General features: G+C 40.6%; 1 protein-coding gene and 1 long non-coding RNA gene across 2 annotated transcripts in view; one reads left to right on the top strand and one right to left on the bottom strand.

The window, feature by feature from the left end:
• ABCC2 (ATP binding cassette subfamily C member 2) overlaps positions 1 to 3705 on the top strand; it is a 69183-nt gene extending 65478 nt beyond the window's left edge. Inside the window, exons 31-32 of the mRNA XM_030865320.2 lie at positions 1720 to 1914; positions 3235 to 3705. Of these exons, the coding sequence (XP_030721180.2) occupies positions 1720 to 1914; positions 3235 to 3364 (325 nt within the window). The 3' untranslated portion in view covers positions 3365 to 3705. The remainder of the gene's footprint in view (positions 1 to 1719; positions 1915 to 3234) is intronic.
• On the bottom strand, positions 571 to 26900 carry LOC132593589 (uncharacterized). The gene is made up of 5 exons (XR_009559250.1): positions 26774 to 26900; positions 25751 to 25807; positions 23631 to 25311; positions 2412 to 2521; positions 571 to 743 (listed from the first exon to the last, which is right to left on the bottom strand). It is a non-coding gene; the product is annotated as an uncharacterized lncRNA (long non-coding RNA).
• Between the last annotated feature and the right edge of the window lie 14 nt (positions 26901 to 26914).

Genomic DNA, 26914 nt, shown 5'->3' with positions numbered 1-26914 from the left:
GCAGTTGGAGCTCAGAAGGGAAGGCTCAGTAGCTCAATTAATGGACCCGCTGCTCTGGCTTCACCTGGGAGCTTGTTATAAATGCAGAATCTCAGGCTCTATCCTACTATTCAGAATCCGCCCTTTAGCAAGAGTCCCAGATAATTTGTGTGCAAGTTACAGCATGAGATGCACTGCCTAGAAGGTTGAGTCTTAAGTAGGCTGCACGCTAGAATCACTCGGGAAACTTAAAGTCCCAGTGCCCAGGCTGTACCCCAGACCGGTTGAATCAGGGTCCCAGGTGATTTCAGTGTGTAGCCCCAGGGAACACTTGTGAGCCTTGGTAGAGAACACCAGCATGTTTGTTTTCCCTCAGTGACAGATCTAGGAACTAGCAGGACTGAAGTAGGTCTTCAGGCCTATTAAAAAGGCCATTCAAACATTCAGTCAACATATATTGAGCACCTACTGGAAATACAGAGGAAAATGCCACAGACCCATCCATGCCCTCCTAGCACTTACAGTGTGATGGAGAAGACACACCTCGTGTGAGTAAATTCTGTGCAGTAAATGCTGCAGGTGTGCAGGGCCATGTGAGCAGGATGTGATAGGGGCCTGAGGACAGAATCACACCATCCTCTGTGAATGCTGGGAGAAACTTACCTGGCATTACCAGCGCCTTGATTTCAGACCTGGTGGGCTGCTGAAACCTAAAATTCCCTGATCAGAGACTGGAGATCAGTCAGCTTCGGGAGAGTCAGCAGCTGAAAGCCAAATTGATACCTTAGCAACAGCCTGTTACTATGAAGTCCAACTGAACGAGCTGGGAGTTGGGAAGCGTTAAGTAAATAGTTTTTCAGTGTCTCTGTTCTGACGTTACAGAGAAAAACTGGAAGTTCATCTTGGGTGACTTCTCATCTCCTGCGTAAATTTTCTTACTGAGAATTACAGAACTTTAGCCACCCCCTGTTTAATACGTTCCCTAATGGCCACAGCAGGAAAGAGCAATTCCAAATTCACGAATATTTCCTCCACATCACTTCCCAAATGTTCTTTATGTAAGTAAGAAGTCCAGCCTTCATTACTGGCTTTTAGCAATTTAAAGTGATTTGCATTTTACAGGCATATTCGAATTCCACAAACATTGCATCTCCCACCAAGACATCATGATCATTAGATAGCAACGGTTTCTAATCAAGGGAGAAGGCCCTGAACAAATAATTAGCCTTGAGACTAGAATTACACATTAAAATAACAAATGAATTTGCTAAGGCCACTAAGAAATGCCACTGGGGCATTCTCATGCGGTTTCACCCTATACTAATGGTGTCAGGTCAAATACTGCTGAAGTCGGGTACTGAGACATCACTGTAGCTAAATGCAAAGCACTATTCCAGGGTTAGTGTTTTCCAAACTTGTTAAACATGAAAATCTCCTGGGGTGTATTCAAAATACAGGTTCCTAGGCTCCTCCCCATTCTGACTGAGAGCAGGGCCCAGAAATAGGAATTTTTAAATTAAGTACCTGCGGTGGGTCTTCCAATTAATTGAGAAAGTTTGGCAAACATTGCCCTTGGTAACAATAAACAGCTAGTGGAAGAGGCTAAGGCATTCCAGGGGAATTTGGAAGTGTGGGTTTTGGAAGTCTGATCTGGAACATGAAATCTGCCCCTCCAACCGCCAACCCAGGTTATTCCTTGGTCCTTAGGGGCTAATGCTTTGTTTCTTCCACTGGCTGCAGCATAGGGCAAAGGCAGCTACTGTGCCTGGCCAGGGCTCTGCTTCAGAAATCCAAGATTCTGATCATGGACGAGGCCACTGCTGCGGTGGATCTAGAGACAGATCGCCTCATCCAGACAACCATCCAAACTGAGTTCTCCCACTGCACGACCATCACCATTGCCCACAGGCTGCACACCATCATGGACAGTGACAAGTGAGTCGGGGGACAGAGCTTGATAGCCACGGCTTAACCCGTTGTCAACAGCGATAGCCTCAGCCGTGAGGTCTCTTTACAGGTTTAACTACCGTCATTTTATTGATGAAAAAATGGAGGCTGAGAGATTGCAAGTAATTTGCCCAAAATTATACATCAAGCTAATGAAGGCCAACAGGGTTAAGGGAACTGTCTTCAAGGTAAAATGGGAAACTGTAACTATTAACTGAGTATGGGGGGTGGAGGAGGCCCAAGCCAGGAGTGATATATATTGCTCCATTGACCTTCCCAACTAAGCTGGGTCTCAGCTGCTCTGCCTGTAAACAAGCTTTCTGTTCCTTCTAACTCTGACAATCTGACAATTCAAAATGGGGGGGGGGGGGTCAGTAATCTTAAAACTGAAGAGAATAGGCTCCCTTTTTTGACCAAGGGGAAGGCTCCCTTTTTAAATCAACGTATCCTTAATGTGTATCCTTAAAAAAAAGGAAAAAACTTACGTAAATAGTGTAAGAGTATAATCAGTATAAGTCTATTTTGTTCAGTATTCCACAAGGAATCCATGTTGATGCAGATAGCCGCAGTTCAGTCATTCTCGCTGCGTTGTAGCCTAGTATGAATAAACATCCTGTTACCGTATTGGTCACCTGGACCCGCGCTGGTGTCCTAGCCTAGAGACCCCTCGTCTTGGCCAGGGAGCTTCTTTTTCCGCTCAGATTCGCACAGCCAATAACAAAACCAATGCTAAGACTTTCCAGCACAAGTTTTATTCAATGGCCAAAGAATGGAGAAGTGGGAATTAATTAGTTCACAAATCAACTTTCTCAACCCGATCTGGGCGGAGACACCATTTATATAGGAGGGTTGAGGGGAAAAGGGAGGGAATTGGAAAGAGTAGGAGGAATATTTATGACTAATCTGAGAAGAGGGGTGTGGTTTGAACGGGAACTGATGCAACCCTCCTTTTCAGTCCTTGTCTGGGCTTTTCCGGTTGTTGTCATGGCAATTGTCCATATCATGGTGCTGGTAGGTGTGTCATTTAGCATGCTAATATATTACAATGAGCATAATGAGGCCCAAGGTCTACTGGAAATCAAATCTTCCACCACCTTGGGCCCAGTTTGTTCTAACCAGTTCTTGTTTTTCTCTTTGCAGCTTACTCGTAAAACTTAGATATGAGCACTTGGTTTCCATTTGAGGGAGGGGCAGGGGTATGATTCTGGGGCAACAGCCTTGGTAACAATATCGAGACTTAGTTCTGGTTATTATGAATGCCAAGGTTTGAGACACTGCTTTCTAAGACTTCTCTCTTTTTTGTTTCAGGGTAATGGTCCTAGACAACGGGAAGATTGTAGAGTATGGCAGCCCTGAAGAACTGCTGAAAAACACTGGCCCCTTTTATTTTATGGCCCAAGAAGCTGGCATTGAAAATACGAACTGCACAGCATTCTGACAGCAAGTCTTACAGGTTAGAAAAGGACTATTAGGATCATTCCTTATTTTTTGTGAAGCATATCATACATCTAAAAGTGTGTGTAAAATGTATGTTTTAAATAAGGATCGTAAGTGGACACCCACGTCCCTGCCAGCCAAGATTTTTTTTAATGAGTATTACCAGCTACATCAGAAAACCCCTGACGATCCACTTTGATCGTACCTCCTTGCTACCCACCCCCCACAAAAAGCACCACCATCCTAATTTTTGTGATAATTATTCCTTTGCTTTTTGTTTGAGTTTTACCACTTGCCTTAAACAACATGTACCATTTTTTTAGCTTATGCGAACGGCCTGACTCATACTGCATGTATTCTTCCATGACTTCTTTTGTTCAATATTATATTGGAGATTCATCCACGTCGATGCGTGAGGCTGGTTCATTCTCACTGCTCTGTAGTATGGCAGTGTGTGGAAACGCCAGTTTATCCAATTTAGGGTGGTCAGCAGTGGGGCTATTTCCAGGCTTTGTTGTTTTTCCCTGTTATGAACAGTACTGCTATGAACATTCTGGTACATAAGTCCTAAGATACATGTGTAAGAGTTCCTTTAGGCATAACGTAAAGGAATGGGAGGTGTGCATATGTTTAAATGCATATAGGAGGTAACGCCAAACGGTTAATGCCAATTCAAAACATTTCTGTCAATCTGATGAGTATGAACTGGTGTCTCCTTGAGGCTTTTAAATACATAGCTCCCTGGTGGCCGCTGAGGTGTCCGTATGCGGCGTCTGCTGGTTCTTGTTCACAGTGCTTCGTTTCCTTGGATACCTTGTGAATGTTTACCTTCAGTTGCTCAATCTCCTTAGCATTTTTTTAAAAACTGAAGTGTAGCTGATTTGCAATATTGTGTTAGCATTTTGCCTGTGGGCATTCTTTGAGGCCTGAGTTGAATCTGAGCTCTCTTAAGAGGAATTGTGAAAGCTTCTGCCTGCCACCTGGGGGCACTACCCAGAACCAATGTGAATTAAATACTTCACTAAGGGGTTTCAAACTTTACAGTTAGTGGGACTTCAGACCACAGTCCTGTGCGAGAGCCAGCTTGTGGTTTACAGAATCTCAAGGGAGCTTCATCCCCTTGGTCCAGCAGCAGGTTGGAGATAGATGTGTGGCCTTGACTCCTTCCGCGTGGCGGCGTTTATTCTTCACTTACTTGTATACCACAGTACAGCCCTTTCGGGCTTGGGTTCGTCAGAGGGTCTCCTGTAGCTTCTCCATCTTTGGCAAGCCTTGGCATTCTCTCTTGCCTCAGTATCCTCTGTTGTCCACAAAGGTCAAGGTCTCCAGGTTTCAGAAGTCACCCTAAGCCTTGACCCTTCTTCTCCTTCTAGGGTTTCTTGTGTCACATCATTTTGGGTTCAGCATATTCCTTACCTCCATTTCAGTGATACAGTTATGAAAGATTTTTATTTATTCATCACTGTAGCTATCTGTTGAATGAGATGCTCAGAGACTTAAACTTCCTAAATGAGAGGCTTACACAGCTGCAAGGCAGGATGAGGAAGGGACTTGTTTCCTCCTATTTGCTCTATTCCCATCAGCATCACTCTAGCAATGTTGGCTTCCCTGCAGTGGCAGTTTTTCCAATACTCACAAAACCAGTGTGGTCTTGCCAGCACCAGCGGAGCAGCGCCCCCTTCTGGGAAGTCTGGGTTTCAGTTTCAGTTTTAGCGACGCCAGCCTCTTCCCTTTTGCTCCCGCGGCCCTGTGATGTTTGCTTTTGCCCTTGCTAGCTCTCTGATACTTGTTTTCCTTTGGCCCTTTCTTCAATGCCTATTTAATGATTCTTTATGTTGTTCTGTTAAAATAACCTGTGGTTTTTGTCTCCTGACTAACTGAATAGATACAACCTTGGAGATAATCCAGTTCAAGTCCCTTATTTTTCAGATAAGCACCAGACTGAGAATGGTTATATGATATCTGGAGTCAAAACATGAGTGTTTATGGCAGAGCCAGGGCCAGAAACCAACTTCCTGATTTGATCTAATGATTTCTTCTTTTTCCTATAATGGGAGAGGGCTTTCGATCTACCTTCTCCTGTGAATGCAGATGAAGAGAGGGGAAGCGTTATCTTTTTCTCAGTAGTGATGACTCAGACATCCAGTGAAGGTGGAGGGAACCAGAAGTAACCTGGATCCAAAACTTTGATGATGACTCCTCCCCTCCAGATCTTCTGTTGGCCCAGGACCCGGGTAACGCAATCCACACTATGGACCACTTACAACATGATCGCTCTTTCCTACTTTCCTTCTGAGGTCCTCTTCGCTGCTTATCCTTGAAGCATTACAATGTCCCTAAGCCTTTGTCCTTGACCCCCCAGTTCCTCTGTATTTTCTCTGTAATAGATTTCATACACTCTTGTGGTTTCAACTTCTACACATACGATTCTCATTTCTAGCCTCTTCCTCTGCTCCAGTTTTGAGATTCATATATTCAGTTACTTCTGGTATCATCACCTGGATATCCTTCAGGTGTCTGACATGCAAATCACCCTCCTTTGACAGACCTGTCTACTTTTTTTTTTTATAGAGCAGGCTCTTATTAGTCATCAGTTTTATACACATCACTGTATAGATGTCAATCCCAATCGCCCAATTCATCACACCACCACTACCACCCCGCCGCTTTCCCCGCTTGGTGTCCATACTTTCTCTACATCTGTGTCTCAAGTTTTGCCCAGCAAACCAGTTCATCTGTACCATTTTTCTAGGTTCCACATAAGTGCGTTAATATATGATATTTGTTTTTCTCTTTCTGACTTACTTCACTCTGTATGACAGTCTCTAGATCCAACCACATCTCTACAAATGACCCAATTTCGTTCCTTTTTATGGCTGAGTAATATTCCATTGTATATATGTACCACATCTTCTTTATCCACTCATCTGTCGATGGGCATTTAGCTTGCTTCCATGACCTGGCTATTGTAAATTGTGTTGCAATGAACATTGGGGTGCATGTGTCTTTTTGAATTATGCTTTTCTCTGGGTATATACCCAGTAGTGGGATTGCCGGATCATATAGGAATTCTATTTTTAGTTTTTTAAGGAACGTCCATACTGTTCTCCATAGTGGCTGTATCAATTTACATTCCCACCAACAGTGCAAGAGAGTTCCCTTTTCTCCACATTTGTTGTTTGTAGATTTTCTGATGATGCCCATTCTAACTGGTGTGAGGTGATACCTCATTGTACTTTTTTTTTTTTTTTTTTTGTGGTGCATGGGTCTCTCACTGTTGTAGCCTCTCCCATTGTGAAGCACAGGCTCTGGACGCGCAGGTTCAGCGGCCATGGCTCACAGGCCTAGCCACTCCACAGCATGTGAGATCTTCCCGGACAGGGGCATGAACCTGTGTCCCCTGCATCGGCAGGTGGACTTTCAACCACTGCGCCACCAGGGAAGCCCCTCATTGTAGTTTTGATTTGCATTCCTCTAATAATTAGTGATGTTGAGCAGTTTTTCATGTGCTTCTTGGCCATCTGTATGTCTTCTTTGGAGAAATGTCTATTTAGGTCTTCTGCCCATTATGGATTGGGTTGTTTGTTTTTTTTACTATTGAGCTGCATGAGCTGTTTATATATTTTGGAGATTAATCCTTTGTCCGTTGGTTCGTTTGCAAATATTTTCTCCCATTCTGAAGGTTGTCTTTTCTCTTGTTTATGGTTTCCTTTGCTGTGCAAAAACTTTTAAGTTTCATTAGGTCCCATTTGTTTATTTTTGTTTTTATTTCCATTACTCTAGGAGGTGGATCAAAAAAGATCTTGCTGTGATTTATGTCGAGGAGTGCTCTTCCTATGTTTTCCTCTAAGAGTGTTGTAGTGTCCGATCTTACATTTAGGTCTCTAATCCATTTTGTTTATTTTTGTGTATGGTGTTAGGGAGTGTTCTAATTTCATTCTTTTACATGTAGCTGTCCAGTTTTCCCAGCACCACTTACTGAAGAGACCGTCTTTTCTCCATTGTATATCCTTGCCTCCTTTGTCATACATTAGTTGACCATACATGTGTGGGTTTATCCCTGGGCTTTCTATCTTGTTCCATTGATCAATGTTTCTGTTTTTGTGTCGGTACCATATTGTCTTGATTACTGTAGCTTTATACTATACTGTGAAGTCAGGGAGTCTGATTCCTCCAGCTCCGTTTTTTTCCCTCAAAACTGTTTTGGCTATTCGAGGTCTTTTGTGTCTCCATACAAATTTTAAGATTTTTTGCTCTAGTTCTGTAAAAAATGCCATTGGTAATTTGATAGGGATTGCATTGAATCTGTAGATTGCTTTGGATAGTATAGTCATCTTCACAATATTGATTCTTCCAATCCAAGAACATGGTATGTCTCTCCATCTGTTGGTATCATCTTTAATTTCTTTCATCAGTGCCTTATAGTTTTCTGAATACAGCTCTTTTGTCTCCCTAGGTAGGTTTACTCCTAAGTATTTTATTCTTTTTGTTAAAATGGAAAATGGGAGTGTTTCCTTAATTTCTCTTTCAGATTTTTCATCATTAGTGTATAGGAATGCAAGAGCTTTCTGTGCATTAATTTTGTATCCTACAACTTTACCAAATTCATTGATTAGCTCTAGTAGTTTTCTGGTGGCATCTTTAGGATTCTCTATAGTATCATGTCATCTGCAAACAGTGACAGTTTTACTTCTTTTTCAATCTGTATTCCTTTTATTTCTTTTTCTTCTCTGATTGCCATGGCTAGGACTTCCAAAACTATGTTGAATAATAGTGGCGAGAGTGGACATCCTTGTCTTGTTCCTGATCTTGGAGGAAATATTTCAGTTTTTCACCATTGAGAATGATGTTTGCTGTGGGTTTGTTGTATATGGCCTTTATTATGTTGAGGTAGGTTCCCTCTATGCCCACTTTCTGGAGAGTTTTTACCACAAATGGGTGTTGAATTTTCTCAAAAGCTTTTTCTCCATCTATTGACGTGATCATATGGTTTTTTTCTGCAATTTGTTAATATGGTGTATCACATTGATTGATTTCATATATTGAAGAATCCTTGCATCCCTGGGATAAATCCCACTTGATCATGGTGTATGATCCTTTTAATGTGTTGTTGCATTCTGTTTGCTAGTATTTTTGCATCTATATTCATCAGTGATATTGGTCTGTAATTTTCTTTTTTTAGAGTATCTTTGTCTGGTTTTGGTTTCAGGGTGATGGTGGCCTCGTACAGTGAGTATGGGAGTATTCCTCCTCTGCAATTTTTTGGAAGAGTTTGAGAAGGATGGGTGTTAGCTCTTCTCTAAATGTTTGATAGAATTCACCTGTGAAGCCATCTGGTCCTGGACCTTTGTTTGTTGGAAGATTTTTAATCACGGTTTCAATTTCATTACTTGTGATTGGTCTGTTCATATTTTCTATTCCTGGTTCAGTCTTGAAAGGTTATACCTTTCTAAGAATTTGTCCATTTCTTCCAGGTTGTCCATTTTATTGGCAGAGTTGCTTGTAGTAGTCTCTTAGGATGCTTTGTATTTCTGTGGTGTCTGTTGTAACTTCTCCTTTTTCATTTCTAATTTTACTGATTTGAGTCCTCTCCCTCTTTTTCTTGATGAGTCTGGCTAATGGTTTATCAATTTTGTTTATCTTATCAAAGAACCAGCTTTTAGTTTTATTTCATTTATTTGTGCTCTGATCTTTATGATTTCTTTCCTTCTGCTAACTTTGGGTTTTGTTTGTTCTTCTTTCTCTAGTTCCTTTAGGTGTAAGGTTAGATTGTTGAGATTTTTCTTGTTTCCTGAGGTAGGCTTGTATAGCTATAAACTTCCCTCTTAGGACTTTTTTTGCTGCATTCCATAGGTTTTGGATCGTCATGTTTTCATTGTCATTTGTCTCTAGGTATTTTTTGGTTGCCTCTTTGATTTCTTCAGTGATCTCTTGGTTATTTAGTAATGTATTGTTTAGCCTCCATGTGTGTGTGTTTTTTACGTTTTTTTCCCTGTAACTGATTTCTAATCTCATAGCATTGTGGTCAGAAAAGATACTGATATGACTTCAATTTTCTTAAATTTACTGAGGCTTGATTTGTGACCCAAGATGTGATCTATCCTGGAGAATGTTCCATGCGCACTTGAGAAGAAAGTGTAATCTGCTGTTTTTGGATGGAATGTCCTATAAACATCAATTAAATCTATCTGGTCTATTGTGTCATTTAAAGCTTCTGTTTTCTTATTCATTTTGTTTTGATGATCTGTCCATTGGTGTAAGTGTGGTGTTAAAGTCCCCCACTATTATTGTGTTGCTGTCAATTTCCTCTGATAGCTGTTAGCAGTTGCCTTATGTATTGAGGTGCTCCTATGTTGGAGCACCTCCAACATAGGTTGTATCTTCTTGGATTGATCTCCTGGTCATTATGTAGTGTCCTTCCTTGTCTCTTGTAACATTCTTTATTTTAAAGTCTATTTTATCTGATGTGAGTATTGCTACTCCAGCTTTCTTTTGATTTCCATTTGCATGGAATATCTTTTTCCATCCCCTCACTTTCAGTCTTTGTGTCCCTAGGTCTGAAGTGGGTCTCTTGTAGACAGAATATATATGGGTCTTGTTTTTGTATCCATTCAGCAAGCCTGTGTCTTTTGGTTGGAGCATTTAATCCATTCATGTTTAGGGTAATTATCGATATATACGTTCCTATTACCATTTTCTTAATTGTTTTGGGTGTTTTTTTTTTTGTCGGTCCTTTTCTTCTCTTGTGTTTCTCACTTAGAGAAGTTCCTTTAGCATTTGTTGTAGAGCTGGTTTGGTGGTGCTGAATTCGCTTATCTTTTACTTGTCTGTAAAGCTTTTGACTTCTCCATCGAATCTGAATGAGATCCTTGCTGGGTAGAGTAATCTCGGTTGTAGGTTCTTCCCTTTCATCACTTTAAGTATCTCATGCCACTCCCTTCTGGCTTGTAGAGTTTCTGCTGAGAAATCAGCTGTTAACCTTATGGGAGTTCCCTTGTATGTTATTTGTCATTTTTCCCTAGCTGCTTTTAATAATTTTTGTCTTTATTTTTTGCCAATTTGATTACTATGTGTTTCGGCATGTTTCTCCTTGGGTTTATCCTGTATGGGACTCACTGTGCTTCCTGGACTTGGATGGCTATTTCCTTTCCCATGTTAGCGAAATTTTCGACTATAATCTCCTCAAATATTTTCTCTAGTCCTTTCTCTCTTTTCTCCTTTTGGGACCTGTATAATGCAAATGTTGTTGTGTTTAATGTTGTCCCAGAGGTCTCTTAGGTTGTCTTCATTTCTTTTCATTCTTTTTTCTTTATTCTGTTCTGCAGCAGTGAATTCCACCATTCTGTCTTCCAGGTCACTTATCCATTCTTCTGCCTCAGTTATTCTGCTATTGATTCCTTGTACTGTAGTTTTCATTTCAGTTATTGTATTGTTCATCTCTGTTTGTTCTTTACGTCTTCTAGGTCCTTTGTAAACATTTCTTGCATCTTCTCGATCTTTGCCTCCATTCTTTTTCCGAGGTCCTGGATCATCTTCACTATCATTATTCTGAATTCTTTTTCTGGAAGGTTGCCTATCTCCACTTCATTTAGTTGTTTTTCTGGGGTTTTATCTTGTTCCTTCATCTGGTAGATAGCCCTCTGCCTTTTCATCTTGTCTATCTTTCTGTGAATGTGGTTTTTGTTCCAGAGGCTACAGGATTGTAGTTCTTCTTGCTTCTTCTGTCTGCTCTCTGGTGGATGAGGCTATCTAAGAAGCTTTTGTAAGTTTCCTGATGGGAGCGACTGGTCGCTGCAATGCTTTGAAGAAGTTTTCTTTTCTGCTAGTGTTGGAGGGTCTCCTGCTGAGGCGGGAGGTGGCTGTGGCTCACCATGGGGACAAGGACACTAGCAGCAGAAGTTCTGGGAAGTAGTCCATGGCGTGAGCCCTCCCAGAGTCTGCCCAGACCTGTCTATTTCTTCCTCCCCTCTAAAAAGATTTTTTGCCTGTACTTTCTAACTCAAGTGGTGGCATCATTGTCCATACAAGTCCTACAAAATGAAAACCCGTGTATCACTCGCAACTTTTCCTTTTCTTTCCAGCTCTATTAGCCATCAAGCCATTCCAGTTTTACTTCTGCACCCCTACTGTTTTTGCCATAGTTCAGTTTCTCCTCACTTCTATCCTGGACTGAGGGCATAGTTATCCCTGCTTCCAGTGTTGTTTTCCTCACATATACCCACCAATGGCTACTGGAGCGATCTATTATGAAAAACTTGACCAGGTTACTCTTCTGCTTAAACCCTTCATTCAATAGCTATCTGGAATAAAGTTAAAATTCCTTAGTATGGTATAACGAAGCTCCCTAACATCCAATCCAGTCTCATTTATTCCAACTCCCGTACCTCATGTTAAGCTCCAGCAACATTAAAATGCTTTCAGATTCCCCATACCCACAATTACTGTTTGACTCTAGTCTTTTCCTTATCTATCCCCTCTGTTTGGAATCCCAGGACTACCTCTAACTCACTCATTAAGACTCAGTAAGAAGTCATCTTCTCCCAAGAGCCTTCCCTGACTCCCTCTCCTCTCAACCCCCAGGCTAGCTTCAGCACTGCAGTGGATTTTCAATCTTTTGGGCAGCTCTGCACGGGAACCTCAGTTCTACATGGACTCCTCCAACTTAAGATTCTTTGTGGGAGACCAGGGTGCAGCACTGTGATGAGTTTCCAGTAATCAGATACACCTGTGCCAGATTTTGATTCAGCTGCTAGAGACAAGAAAGAGGGAAATGTGTTTTGGCAAAGGTGACAGTCACTGTCATTGTCCAGAGGTAGGCAGGGGTGGTGATTAGGAGCAGGATCCAGTGATGTTGTGGTGTGATACTGAGAATCGTTCCTGGCTTCAAAGACTCAAATCTGGCTTTCTTATCCTCCCAAAGAGTCGGTGAGCAACCTATTAATTATTTGAAAACTTCATTTCTGCTTAAGTTTATGACTTGGGGATTATTGTGCACACTTAATTTGCTTTTACTGTATTTATTTTGTTAGATAATTTTCTGTTTGCATCTCCCTCACTAAGCTCTGAGCCTCTTGAAAATAATTTACTCTGTTTTATATCTCCAGTGGCTAGACTATAGTAGCTACTCACTTGTTTTTGAATGTTCAAAAAATATTTATACAAAATACAGTGGAAAAATGTATGCCAAGAGTACAGCAACAGGATTGAAGATGACAAGGTAACTCCAACAGAAAGAATATACCAATCAATCAGACCTAAATTTTTTGACAGCTAATTTTGTGAAAGTATCTGTTGAAACACCCTCTGAAGAAATGTTTCCTTTTAGGTAACAGAAATGAATACATTTAATCACAAATTCACACTGATCATGACTTTACCTAAAAATTAGCATACAACATTGTACAAACGCTGACACTTAAATCCCTAAACTGCTGCAACGTAGATTTAGTTAGCAAAAACCATATTCAACTATCAACGTGGATTTAGTCTTCCACATAAATTAGACACTAAAACCAGTTTTTGAAAGGCTTCATATTGTTTGAAGACTAATCAAAAGTTGTAAAAATGCATGAAAGAACTGGCTGTAAGAAGCACTCCATTTTCATAGTATTCCTTTTTACTTTGTATGCAAATAATGGGTTATGCTGTAGAATTTAACTGCTACAGTGAAAAAGTATTTAGGATGAAGTAGAAAAAAGGGGGAAGAAAAAGAGTATATAGTATTTCTCTTAAGACTATTTTGGGGGAATTCACTGTGGTGCAGTGATTAAGAATCCACCTGCCAATGCAGAGGACATGGGTTCAATCCCTGGCCCGGGAAAATCCCACATGCTGCAGAGCAACTAAGCCAGTGTGCCACAACTACTGAAGCCCACATGCCTAGAGCCTGTGCTCTGCAACGAGAGAAGCCACAATGGGAAGACTGTGCACCTCGATGAAGAATAGCCCTCACTTGACGCAACTAGAGAAAGCCCGCGCACAGCAACGAAGACCCAACACAGCCAAAAAAAAGACTACTTTGGTTCTCGCTGAAAAAAAAAAAAAAAAGACTAATACTGCTCCTTTGTTCTTCAACTTTAAAAGTCAAGGCCCTCCACCATCACCCTGATACCGAAACCAGACAAGGAAGTCACAAAGAAAGAAAACGACAGGCCAATATCACTGATGAACATAGATGCAAAAATCCTCAACAAAATACTAGCAAACAAACAGAATCCAACAGCACATTAAAAGGATCATACACCATGATCAAGTGGGGTGTATTCCAGGAATGCAAGGATTCTTCAATATATGCAAATCGATCAATGTGATAAACCATATTAACAAATTGAAGGAGAAAAACCATATGATCATCTCAATAGATGCAGAGAAAGCTTTTGACAAAATTCAACACCCATTTAGAATAAAAACCCTGCAGAAAGTAGGCATAGAGGGAATGTTCCTCAACATAATAAAGGCCACATATGACAAACCCACAGCCAACATCATCCTCAATGGTGAAAAACAAAGCATTTCCATAAGATCAGGAACAAGACAAGGTTGCCCACTCTCACCACTCTTACTCAACATAGTTTTGGAAGTTTTAGCCACAGCAATCAGAGAAGAAAAGGAAATAAAAGGAATCCAAATCAGAAAAGAGGTAAAGCTGTCACTGTTTGCAGATGACATGATACTATACATAGAGAATCCTAAAGATGCTACCAGAAAACTACTAGAGCTAATCAATGAACTTGGTAAAGCAGCAGGATACAAAATTAATGCACAGAAATCTCTGGCATTCCTATACACTAATGATGAAAAATCTGAAAGTGAAATCAAGGCAACACTCCCATTTACCACTGCAACAGAAAGAATAAAATATCTAGGAATAAACCTAAGGAGACAAAACACCTGTATGCAGAAAATTATAAGACACTGATGAAAGAAATTAAAGATGATATAAACAGATGGAGAGGTATACCATGTTCTTGGATTGGAAGAATCAACATTGTGAAAATGACTCTACTACCCAAAGCAATCTACAGATTCAATGCAATCCCTATCAAACTACCACTGCCATTTTTCACAGAACTAGAACAAAAAATTTCACAGTTTGTATGGAAACACAAAAGACCCCGAATAGCCAAAGCAATCTTGAGAACGAAAAACAGAGCTGGAGGAATCAGGCTCCCTGACTTCAGACTATACTAGAAAGCTACAGTAATCAAGACAGTAAGGTACTGGCACAAAAACAGAAATATACATCAGTGGAACAGAATAGAAAGCCAGGAGATAAACCCACACACATATGGTCACCTTATCTTTGATAAAGGAGGCAGGAATGTACAGTGGAGAAAGGACAGCCTCTTCAATAAGTGGTGCTGGGAAAACTGGACAGGTACATGTAAAAGTATGAGATTAGAACACTCCCTAACACCATACACAAAAATAAGCTCAAAATGGATTTACGACCTAAATGTAAGGCCAGAAGCTATCAAACTCTTAGAGGAAAACATAGGCAGAACACTCTATGACATAAATCACAGCAAGATCCTTTTGAGCCACCTCCTAGAGAGATGGAAATAAAAACAAGAATATAGGCAGAACACTCTATGACATAAATCACAGCAAGATCCTTTTGAGCCACCTCCTAGAGAGATGGAAATAAAAACAAGAATAAACAAATGGGACCTAATGAAACTTCAAAGCTTTTTCACAGCAAAGGAAACCATAAAGAAGACCAAAGACAACCCTCAGAATGGGAAAAAATATTTGCTAATGAAGCAACTGACAAAGGATTAATCTCCAAAATTTATAAGCAGCTCATGCAGCTCAATAACAAAAAAACAAACAACCCCATCCAAAAATAGGCAGAAGACCTAAATAGACATTTCTCCAAAGAAGATATACAGACTGCCAACAAACACATGAAAGAATGCTCAACATCATTAATCATTAGAGAAATGCAAATGAAAACTACAATGAGGTATCATCTCACACCAGTCAGAATGGCCATCATCAAAAAATTTAGAAACAATAAATGCTCGAGAGGGTGTGGCAAAAGGGAACACTCTTGCACTGCTGGTGGGAATGTGAATTGGTACAGCCACTATGGAGAACACTATGGAGGTTCCTTTAAAAACTACAAATAGAACTACCATAGGACCCAGCAATCCCACTACTGGGCATATACCCTGAGAAAACCATAATTCAAAAAGAGTCATGTACCAAAATGTTCATTGCAGCTCTATTTACAATAGCCAGGAGATGGAAGCAACCTAAGTGTCCATCATTGGATGAATGGATAAAGAAGATGTGGCCCATATATACAATGGAACATTACTGAGCCATAAAAAGAAACGAAATTGAGCTATTTGTAATGAGGTGGATAGACCTAGAGTCTGTCATACAGAGTGAAGTAAGTCAGAAAGAGAGAGACAAACACCGTGTGCTAACACATATATATGGAATTTAAGAAAAAAAAAGTCATGAAGAACCTAGGGGTAAGACAGGAATAAAGACACAGACCTACTAGAGAATGGACTTGAGGATATGGGGAGGGGGAAGGGTAAGCTGTGACAAAGCAAGAGAGGGGCATGGATATATATACACTACCAAATGTAAGGTAGACAGCTAGAGGGAAGCAGCCGCGTAGCACAGGGAGATCAGCTCGGTGCTTTGCGACCGCCTGGAGGGGTGGGATAGGGAGGGAGACGCAAGAGGGAAGAGATATGGGAACATATGTATATGTATAACTGATTCACTTTGTTATAAAGCAGAAACTAACATACCATTGTAAAGCAATTATACTCTAATAAAGATGTAAAAAAAAAAAAAGTCAAGGCCCTGGTTAACACACTGGTAATCTCTTGATTAGTCACCTTGGTCCTCATCATGATAGCCATCTGGCTATTCTGCCTCAGATAACTACTGTCACTGATTTCAGATCCACTTGTCCTGTGGATGACGGGCTCTGTCGGAGCAGCAGGCTTTGGAATGTTTATTTGCTGCTCAAGCCCATAGTCACTTGTTCTCACTGGGAAACAACCCTGTTGGTATCCATCTGTAAAGACTATCGAGTTGAGAGGGGAGAGAGCAGAAGTAAGAACTACAATTCTGCAGCCTGTGGAACAAAAACCACATTCACAGAAAGACAAAATGAAAAGGCAGAGGACTATGTACCAGATGAAGGAACAAGATAAAACCCCAGCAAAACAACTAAATGAAGTGGAGATAGGCAACCTTCTAGAAAAAGAATTCAGAATAATGATAGTGAAGATGATCCAGGACCTCAGAAAAAGAACGGAGGCAAAGATTGGGAAGATGCAAGAAATGCTTTAACAAAGACCTAGAAGAATTAAAGAACAAACAAACAGAGATGAACAATACAATAACTGAAATGAAAAATACACTACAAGGAATCAATAGCAGAGTAGCTGAGGCAGAAGAACGGATAAGTGACCTGGAAGAATGGTGGAACTCACTGCCATGGAACACAATAAAGAAAAAAGAATGAAAAGAAATGAAGACAGCCTAAGAGACCTCTGAGACAACATCAAAGGCAACAACATTCGCATTATAGGGGCCCCAGAAGGAGATGAGAGAGGGAAAGGACCTGAGAAAATATTTGAAGAGATTATAATTGAAAACTTTGCTAACATGGGAAAGGAAATAGCCACCTAAGTCCAGGAAGCAGAGAGTCCCAGCAGGATAAACCCAAGGAGAAACAGGCCGAGACATATACTAATAAAATTGCAAAAATTAAAGACAAAGAAGAATTATTAAAAGCAACAAGGGAAAAATGACAACATACAAGGGAACTCCTGTAAGGTTAACAGCTGATTTCTCAGCAGAAACTCTACAAGCCAGAAGGGAGTGGCATGATATACTTAAAGTGATAAAAGGGAAGACCTGGCAAGGATCTCATTCAGATTCAACAGAGAAATCAAAAGCTTTACAGACAAGCAAAAACTAAGAGAATTCAGCACCACCAAACCAGCTCTACAACAAATGCCAAAGGAACTTCTCTAAGTGGGAAACACAAGAGAAGAAAAGGACCTACAAAAACAAACCCATAACAATTAAGAAAATGGTAATAGGAACATACATATCGATAATACCTTAAATGTGAATGGATTAAATGCTCTAACCAAAAGACACAGGTTTGCTGAATGGATACAAAAACAAGACCCATATATATTCTGTCTACAAGAGACCCACTTCAGACCTAGGAACACATACAGACTGAAAGTGAGGGGATAGAAAAAGATAGTCTATGCAAATGGAAATCAGAAGAAAGCTGGAGTAGCAATACTCGTATCAGACAAAATAGACTTTACAATAATATTACAAAACATAAGGAAGGACACTACATAATGATCAGGAGATCAATCCAAGAAGATATAACAATTATAAATATATATGCACCGAACATAGGAGTACCTCAATACATAAGGCAAGTAGTAACATCTATAAAAGAGGAAATCAAGAGTAACACAGTAATAGTGGGGGACTTTAACATCTCACACCAATGGACAGGTCATCCAGACAGAAAATTAATAAGGAAACACAAGCTTTCAATGACACATTAGACCAGAAAGATTTAATTGATATTTATAGAACATTGCACCCGGAAGTGGCAGGATACACTTTCTTCTCAAGTGGACATGAAACATTCTCCAGGATAGATCACATCTTGGGTCACAAATCAAGCCTCAGAAAATTTAAGTAAATTGCAATCGTATCAAGCATCTCTTCTGACCACAACACTATGAGATTGTAAATCAATTACAGGGAAACAACTGTAAAACAAAACAAAACAAAACACATAAATGGAGGCTAAACAGTGAGCTACTAAATAACCAAGAGATAACTGAAGAAGTGAAAGGAAATCAAAAAATACCTACAGACAGGGCTTCCCTGGTGGCACAGTGGTTGAGAGTCCACCTGCTGATACAGGGGACACGGGTTCGTGCCCCGGTCTGGGAAGATTCCACATGCCGCAGAGCGGCTAGGCCCGTGAGCCATGGCTGCTGAGCCTGTGCTCTATAACGGGAGAGGCCACACAGTGAGAGGCCTGCGTACCGCAAAAAAACAAACAAAAAAAACCCTACAGACAAAGGGCAACAAACCATGATGCTCCAAAACCTATGGGATGCAGCAAAAGCAGCTCTAAGAGGGAAGTTTAGAGCAATACAATCCTACCTCAAGATATAAGAAAAATCTCAAATAAACAATCTAAACTTACACCTAAAGGAAGTACAGAAACAAGAACAAACAAAACCCAAAGTTAGTAGAAGGAAAGAAAAAGATCAGAGCAGAAATAAATGAAATAGAAACAAAACAATAACAAGATCAATAAAACTAAAAGCTGGTTGTCTGAGAAGGTAAAGAAAATTGATAAACCCTTAGCCAGACTCATCAAGAAAAAGAGGGAGAGGACTCAAATCAATAAAATTAGAAATGAAAAAGAAGTTACAATGACAGCACAGAAATACAAAGCATCATAAGAGACTACTACAAACAACTATGCCAATAAAATGAGCAACCTGGAAGAAAGGGACAAATTCTTAGAAAGGTATAACCTTCCAAGACTGAACCAGGAAGAAACAGAAAATATGAACAGACCAATCACAAGTAATGAAATTGAAACTGTGATTAAAAATCTTCCAACAAAAGTCCAGGACCAGATGGCTTCACAGGTGAATTCTATCAAACATTTAGAGAAGAGCTAACACCCATCCTTCTCAAACTCTTCCAAAATACTGTGGAGAAAGGAACACTCCGAAACTCATTCTACGAGGCCACTATCACCCTGATACCAAAACCAGACAAAGATACTCTAAAAAAAGAAAATTACAGACCAATATCACTGATGAATATAGATGCAAAAATCCTCAACAAAATACTAGCAAACAGAATCCAACAACACATTAAAAGGATCATATACCATGACCAAGTAGGATTTATCCCAGGGATGCAAGGATTCTTCAATATACATAAATCAATCAATGTGATAAACCATATTAACAAATTGAAGAATAAAAACCATATGATCATGCCAACAGATGCAGAAAAAGCTTTTGACAAAATTCAACACCCATTTATGATAAAAACTCTCCAGAAAGTGGGCATAGAGGGAACCTACCTCAACATAATAAAGGCCTCATACGACAAAACCACAGCAAACATCATTCTCCATGGTGAAAAATCAAAAGCATTTCCTCCAAGATCAGGAACAAGACGAGGATGTCCACACTCACCACTATTGTTCAACATAGATTTGGAAGTCCTAGCCACAGCAATCAGAGAAGACAAAGAAATAAAAGGAATACAAATTGGAAAAGAAGAAGTAAAACTGTCACTGTTTGCAGGTGACATGGTACTATACACAGAGAATCCTGAAGATGCCAGCAGAAAACTACTAGAGCTAATCAATGAATTTGGTAAAGTTGCAGGATACAAAATTAATGCACAGAAATCTCTTGCGTTCATATACACTAATGATGAAAGATCAGAAAGAGAAATTAAGGAAATAATCCCATACTCTATTGCAACAAAAATAATAAAATACCTAGGAATAAACCTACCTAAGGAGGAAAAAGACCTGTACTCAGAAAACTATAAGACACTGATGAAAGAAATCAAAGATGACACAAACAGATGGAGAGATATACCATGTTCTTGGATGGGAAGAATCAATATTGTGAAAATGACTATACTACCCAAAGGAATCTACAGATTCAATGCAATCCCTATCAAATTACCAATGGCATTTTTTACAGAACTAGAACAAAAAAATCTTAAAATTTGTATGGAGACACGAAAGACCCCAAATAGCCAAAGCAATCTTTTTCTTTTTAACATCTTTATTGGAGTATAATTGCTTTACATTGTTGTGTTAGTTTCTGCCGTATATCAAAGTGAATCAGCTATATGTATACATATATCCCCATATCCCCTCCCTCTTGCGTCTCCCTCCCACCTTCCCTATCCCACCCCTCTAGGTGGTCACAAAGCACTGAGCTGGTCTCTGTGTGCTATGCTAGCCAAGCAATCTTGAGGGGAAAAAAATGGAGCTGGAGGAATCAGACTCTCTGACTTCAGACTATACTACAAAGCTACAGTAATCAAGACAATATGGGACTGGCAGAAAAACAGAAATATAGATCAGTGGAACAGGATAGAAAGCCCAGAGATAAACCCATGCACATATGGTCACCTTATTTCTGATAAAGGAGGCAAGAATATACAATGGAGAAGAGACATCCTCTTCAATAAGTGGTGCTCGGAAAACTGGACAGCTACATGTAAAAGAATGAAATTAGAACACTCCCTAACACCATACACAAAAATAAACTCAAAATGGATTAAAGACCTAAATGTTAAGACTGGACACTATAAAACTCGTAGAGGAAAACATAGGAAGAACACTCTTTGACATAAATCACAGCAAGATCTTTTTGGACCCACCTCCTAGCATAATGGAAATAAAAACAAAAATAAAGGGGACCTAATGAAACTTAAAAGCTTTTGCACAGCAAAGGAAACTATAAACAACACGAAATACCAACCCTCAGAATGGGAGAAAATATTTGCAAACGAATCAACAAAGGATTAATCTCCAAATATATAAACAGCTCATGCAGCTCAATATTAAATAAAACAAACAACCCAATCCAAAAATGGGCAGAAGACCTAAATAGACATTTCTCCAAAGAAGACATACAGACGGCCAAGAGGCACATGAAAAGCTGCTCAACATCACTAATTATTAGAGAAATGCAAATCAAAACTACAATGAGGTATCACCTCACACCAGTTAGAATGGGCATCATCAGAAAATCTACAAACAACAAATGCTAGAGAGGGTGTGGAGAAGAGGGAAGCCTCTTGCACTGTTGGTGGGAATATAAATTGATAAGAGCCACTATGGAGAATAGTATGGAGGTTCCTTAAAAAACTAAAAATAGAATACCATATGACCCAGCAATCCCACTACTGGGCAGACACCCAGAGAAAACCATAATTCAAAAAGATACACGCACCCCAATGTTCATTGCAGCACTGTTTACAATAGCTAGGTCATGGAAGCAACCTAAATGCCCATCGACAGACGAATGGATAAAGAAGATGTGGTACATATGTACAATGGAATATTCCTTGGCCATAAAAAGGAACAAAGTTGGGTCATTTGTAGAGACGTGGATGGACCTAGAGACTGATAGTGAAGTTAAGTCAGAAAGAGAAAAACAAATATCATATATTAACACATGTATGTGGTATCTAGAAAAATGGTACAGATTAACCGGTTTGCAAGGCACAGATGTAGAGAGCAAACATATGGACACCAAGGGGGGAAGTAGAGGGTGGGTGGTGGTGGGATGAATTGGGATTGGCATATATACACTAATATAGATGTATAAAATATATATTTTATACCTAATATGTATAAAATAGATAACTAATATAAGAACCTGCTGTATAAAAAAATAAAAGGGGCTTCCCTGGTGGCTCAGTGGTTGAGAGTCTGCCTGCCGATGCGGGGGACATGGGTTCGTGCCCTGGTCCGGGAAGATCCCACATGCCGTGGAGCGGCTGGGCCCGTGAGCCATGGCCACTGAGCCTGCGCGTCCAAGGCCTGTGCTCCGCAACGGGAGAGGCCACAGCAGTGAGACGCCCGTGTACCACAAGGAAATAAAAAAAATTCAAAGATAAAATTTAAAAAAGGCCTGTTGAGTTGTCCTCTGGTTGTACCTCTGAGCACAGATATCTCCCCTGGTACTTGGTGCTAACATTCTTGCCTGCTGGCTCCTCTGTTAGTCTGCAGGTACACTGTGATCTGGTTTGTCAGGGTTTACATTCTGGCATCATAAAGATCTCTCATAGTTCCATAAATATCTGCTAGACTGATACATTAGTTCAAATCTGTAAACCAATTCCACTTTGGCTAGCTTTTCATTTTCTTTCATCAAAGCATCTAATTTTTCACATACGTGGCTTCAATGTTAATGGTGGCACAGAGCCCTTTTGTTTTAGCGGGACGTAGAGTTAGGGTTATAGCATAAGAGCAAAATATGGCCTGCTGTTTATAAATAAAGTTTTTTTGAAACACAACCATGCTCACTTATTTCTGTATTATCTATACCTGCTTTCATGTCACAATGGCAGAGTTGAGTTGTGACAGAGTGTATGGCCTAAAAAGCCTGAAGCAGGGGTCCCTAAGCCCCAGGCCGTGGACCCATACCAGTCCTCGGCCTGTTAGGAACCAGGCCGCCCAGGAGGAGGTGAGCAGCAGGCAAGCTTGCAAAGCTTCAACTGCTGCTCTCAATTGCTCGCGTTACTGCCTGAACTATCCCCGCCCCGTCCGTGGAAAAACTGTCTTCCATGAAACCAGTCCCTGGTGCCAAAAAGGTTGGGGACCGCTGGCCTAAGGTATTTATTATCTGGCCTTTTATGGAAAAGGTTTGCCAATTCCTGCTCCAGAATCAACAGTGTAGTCTGGACTGGATCATGTTTCCATTCTCAGAAAGACAATTTGCCTCAAAAATGTCATGTGGCTCCATACCTGCAGTAGATAGAATAATGGTCCCCAAAGATGTCCATGTCTCAATCCTCAAAACCCTGGGGATTTACCTTACATGGCCAAAGGGACTTCGCAGATGTGATTAAGGATATTGAGATGGGAGATTATGCAAAGTGGGCCCAGCGTAATTACAAGGATCCTTAATAAGAGTCAGGAGGGTCAGAGTTAAAATGAAGATGATGTGATGACAGAAACAGAGACATCTGAAGATGCTATGCTGCTGGCTTTGAAGATGGAGGAAGGGAACACAAGCCAAGAAACACAGGCAGCTTCTAGAAGTTGGAAAAGGCAAGGAGACAGATTCTCCCCTGAAGTCTCTGTAAATAACCAGCCCTACCAACCTTGACTTTAGCCCAGTGAGACTGATTTCAAACTGCTGACCTCCAGAACCGTAAGACAATAAATTTCTGTTGTTTTAGGCTACTAAATTAGCAGTAATTTGTTAAAGCAGCAATAGCCAGCTAATACAATACCATAAGCCCAAGCAGCTCTGATTAAAATTGCCAACATTCTCCAACTGAAGTCAGTTTAGCAATTCATTGATCTTCACTGAATCCCACTGCAGTGTGAATTTGTAGAGGATTATGTTATCTTTAAAGCCCAGCTAGAAATGGTCTCAGTGCTCAAGGCTATCACCCCTTCTATCAAATTGCAAAGATCTTATTCAGCTTAATCCTACTTGGAGGCAATCTTTTGATCTCACCTGAGAGGCTGCAGGAAGGTCCTTTGTTCAAATTAGTCACAGTGATTCTGACGACAGGAGGCGGCCATGACAGATCGGTAATCTTTCACTCTCAGCTTCCCTGATCCTGGAGCTGGGGAAGGGCTGCCACGGGGAAGGATTAGAGCTTGACTCCTCTTGAAGTTCCAGGGGACACCCAGGCGGGTGGTGCACAGGCAGTGCCTTGTGACATGGTCCTGCTGAGTCTGCAGACCCCCACGGCCTGCTGCTGAGTCCCACGCACCTGCCCGCTACCAATAGATCTTCCCGAATGAACACATTGCCCGCTCCTACCACCACATCACAACTTACCTCTGGGAAAGCACTACCTGCTCCTTCAGGGTCACCTCTGAGTGGTACTAAGGAATAGATATTCCCATGCAGCTTGCAAAGCCTGCAATTTGTTGTAGAAAACTCCCTTATTGATACTCACAAAACACTACTATTGATCTTCACTAACAATCACAGTGGGCTGGATGAAACAAAGCAGCGCAAACTGGAGATTGGAGATGATCATCCCTGCTCTGTGGCACTGAATGTCTGCCACACCCAGCCCAGGTGAAACAGTACAAACTTCATCAATATGATGTACTAACAGATGGGAGAGTTTAAAATCCTGAGTTGTGTGTAGCGACCAGAGAGAGGATTTAGAATTAAGTATATGATGCTCAAGGTTTCTCGGTCCTCAGGCCTAAGGTTCTGCAAATGAAACACAACTCAGAGCACACTACTCCTGACCCTGAAACAAAATGCACAGAGTTCCAGCTTCACAACTAGGTAAAAGGCTGACATAAAATTCAATCGTTACTAAAACCATGTATTTCTAGAACTCACAGTTCACAAAAAGTTGCAGAATCATCTTATTTGTTCTCACAACAATCTTGAGAGAGAGGTCAGAAATCTACATGTTTCAGATGATGATAGACTCCCACCACCACTCCCTGTTCTCCGAGGACACTTGGGAGAAAGCATAATTGAAGAGCTACTTCCAGGCAGGAAAGGGAGCAAATTCATGACAGGAAGTAAGCAGGCAAACCGGATTTGGAAATTTTCTTCAACATTTCCTTCTGTTGTGCAGGAAACATCTGACACCCTTTCCTTCCTTGGTTTTTGTAATTCCTACTTTTCCAACAGTAGAAAGTTCTACTAAAAATAACTGCCTACACAGGTGCTTCTCAAATTTAACATGCACACAAATTACCTGGTAACTTGATGCCGTAGGCCTGGGGTGGGGCCTGCATTTCCAGTGAGCTCCCAGGGTACACGGATGGTGATGCTGCTGGTCTGAAGACCACACTTAAAAAATCACCTAGGGACTTCCCTGGTGGTCCAGTGGGTAAGACTCCATGCTCCCAATGCAGGGGGCCTGGGTTTGATCCCTGATCAGGGAACTAGATCCCACATGCATGCCACAACTAGGGAGTCCGCATGCCGCAACTAAGGAGTCCATATGCCACAACTAAGAGCCCACATGCCACAACTAAACATGTCACAACAAAGATCCCATGTGCTGCAACTAAGAGCTGGTGCAGCCTAAATAAACAAATATTAAAAAAAAAAAAAGCATCTAGCAACCACTGTGGAGAACGGTATGGAGAGTTCCTTAAAAAAACTAAAAATAAAGCTACCATATGATCCAGCAATCCCACTCCTGGGCACATATCTGGAAAAGACAAAAACTCTAATTAGAAAAGATACAGGCACCCCAATGTTCACAGCTGCACTATTTACAATAGCCAAGACATGGAAGCAACCTAAGTGTCCACCAACAGATGAATGCATAAAGAAGATGTGGTAAATATATACAATGGAATACTACTCAGCCATAATAAAAGGAATGAAATAATGCCATTTGCAGCAACATGGATGCAACTAGAGATTATCATACTAAGTGAAGTCAAAGACAAATATTGTATGATATCACTTATGTGTGGAATCTAAAAAAATGATACAAATGAACTTATTTACAAAACAGAAATAGACTCAAAGACATAGAAAACAACTTATGGTATACCAAAGGGGAAAATGTAGGAGGGATAAATTGGGAATTTGGAATTAACAGATACACATCACTATATATAAAATAAACAACAGGGACCTACTGTATAGCACAGGGAACTAGAGTCAATATCTTGTAATAACCTATAATGGAAAAGAATCTGAAAAAGAATATATATGTATAACTGAATCACTTTTCTGTATAACCTGAAACTGTAAATTAACTATGCTTCAATAAAAAATAAATTAAAAATAAAGAAAAAGCAAGACCTAGCAGACATCTAGTGTTTATAACAATACTCATCTTTTCATAAACTTGCTACCATCCCAATGACCTCCCCTTTGTTACGGATTCATCATTTCTTCAATTTCATATTCTTTATAGGATGTTGCTGCTTTTTTCCATTCTCAAGCAATCTTAAGCCCCATCAGTTAACTCTTAATTAGATTTTTCTGGCCTTCGATCTGTCCTCCCTCCAAATCATCCTGCTATCATTTAGCTTTCCTACAACAAGGAATCCACCTAGGTAAGGAGTTTCTCTTGAAATCTAAATTCCTTGACTTGGACCTCGGGGCTCTCCAGTTTATTGTTCACTATGTGCCAGCGTTCTAGCACTCTCCATGTATTAACTCATTCCATCCGTACCACAACCCTGTAAGGCGGACAGTAGTATTTTCTCTACTTTAGATGAGGAAGCTGAAGCACAGGTTAGGTAAGTTGCCAAGGTCACAAAGCTCTTAAGTGTCTGAAGTCAGTCTGGCTCCAGAACAAGGTGGAAAGGCTCAGCCTGAGGCATAAGTTTAAATTCAGGATCCATCAAAAATTGATGTGAGACTTGGGCAAGTCACAATGTCACTGGACCCCATCTTCCTACCTCATAAAATGAAAGAGTTGGCCTCACTGGCCTGTTTCTTTCCCACGGAGTCTGTCTATTCACCTACGTTTCCTATTCCTTAACAGTATCAGGTGATACTTCCGTCACCCACTGTCCTCAGTGCCACCTCCGCTAGTGCTCCTGCCACTTCTCCCCCTCCCACCCCCTATCTGGCTTGAACTGCTGTGTGGACTTGTTAGTTCATCACTAGTGCATCAGTTTCCACATCTGTCATGGCTGGGAAATACTTACCTCTTCAAGATCCCAGCTTTTGTGTTTTGCTAGGATTTTATCATAGGAAATGGCTTAATGAAGAGGCCTGCAACATAAACATATTTTGAATATACAGTGATTCTGCTGAAATTATATTTGACAAAATGAATTTTTTAAAAA

The sequence above is a fragment of the Globicephala melas genome, chromosome 16 (genome assembly GCF_963455315.2).
Source record: "Globicephala melas chromosome 16, mGloMel1.2, whole genome shotgun sequence".
Classification (NCBI taxonomy): Eukaryota; Metazoa; Chordata; class Mammalia; order Artiodactyla; family Delphinidae; genus Globicephala; species Globicephala melas.
The sequence above is the reverse complement of the archived record's forward strand: the minus strand, read 5'-3'. Positions and strand labels throughout refer to the sequence as shown.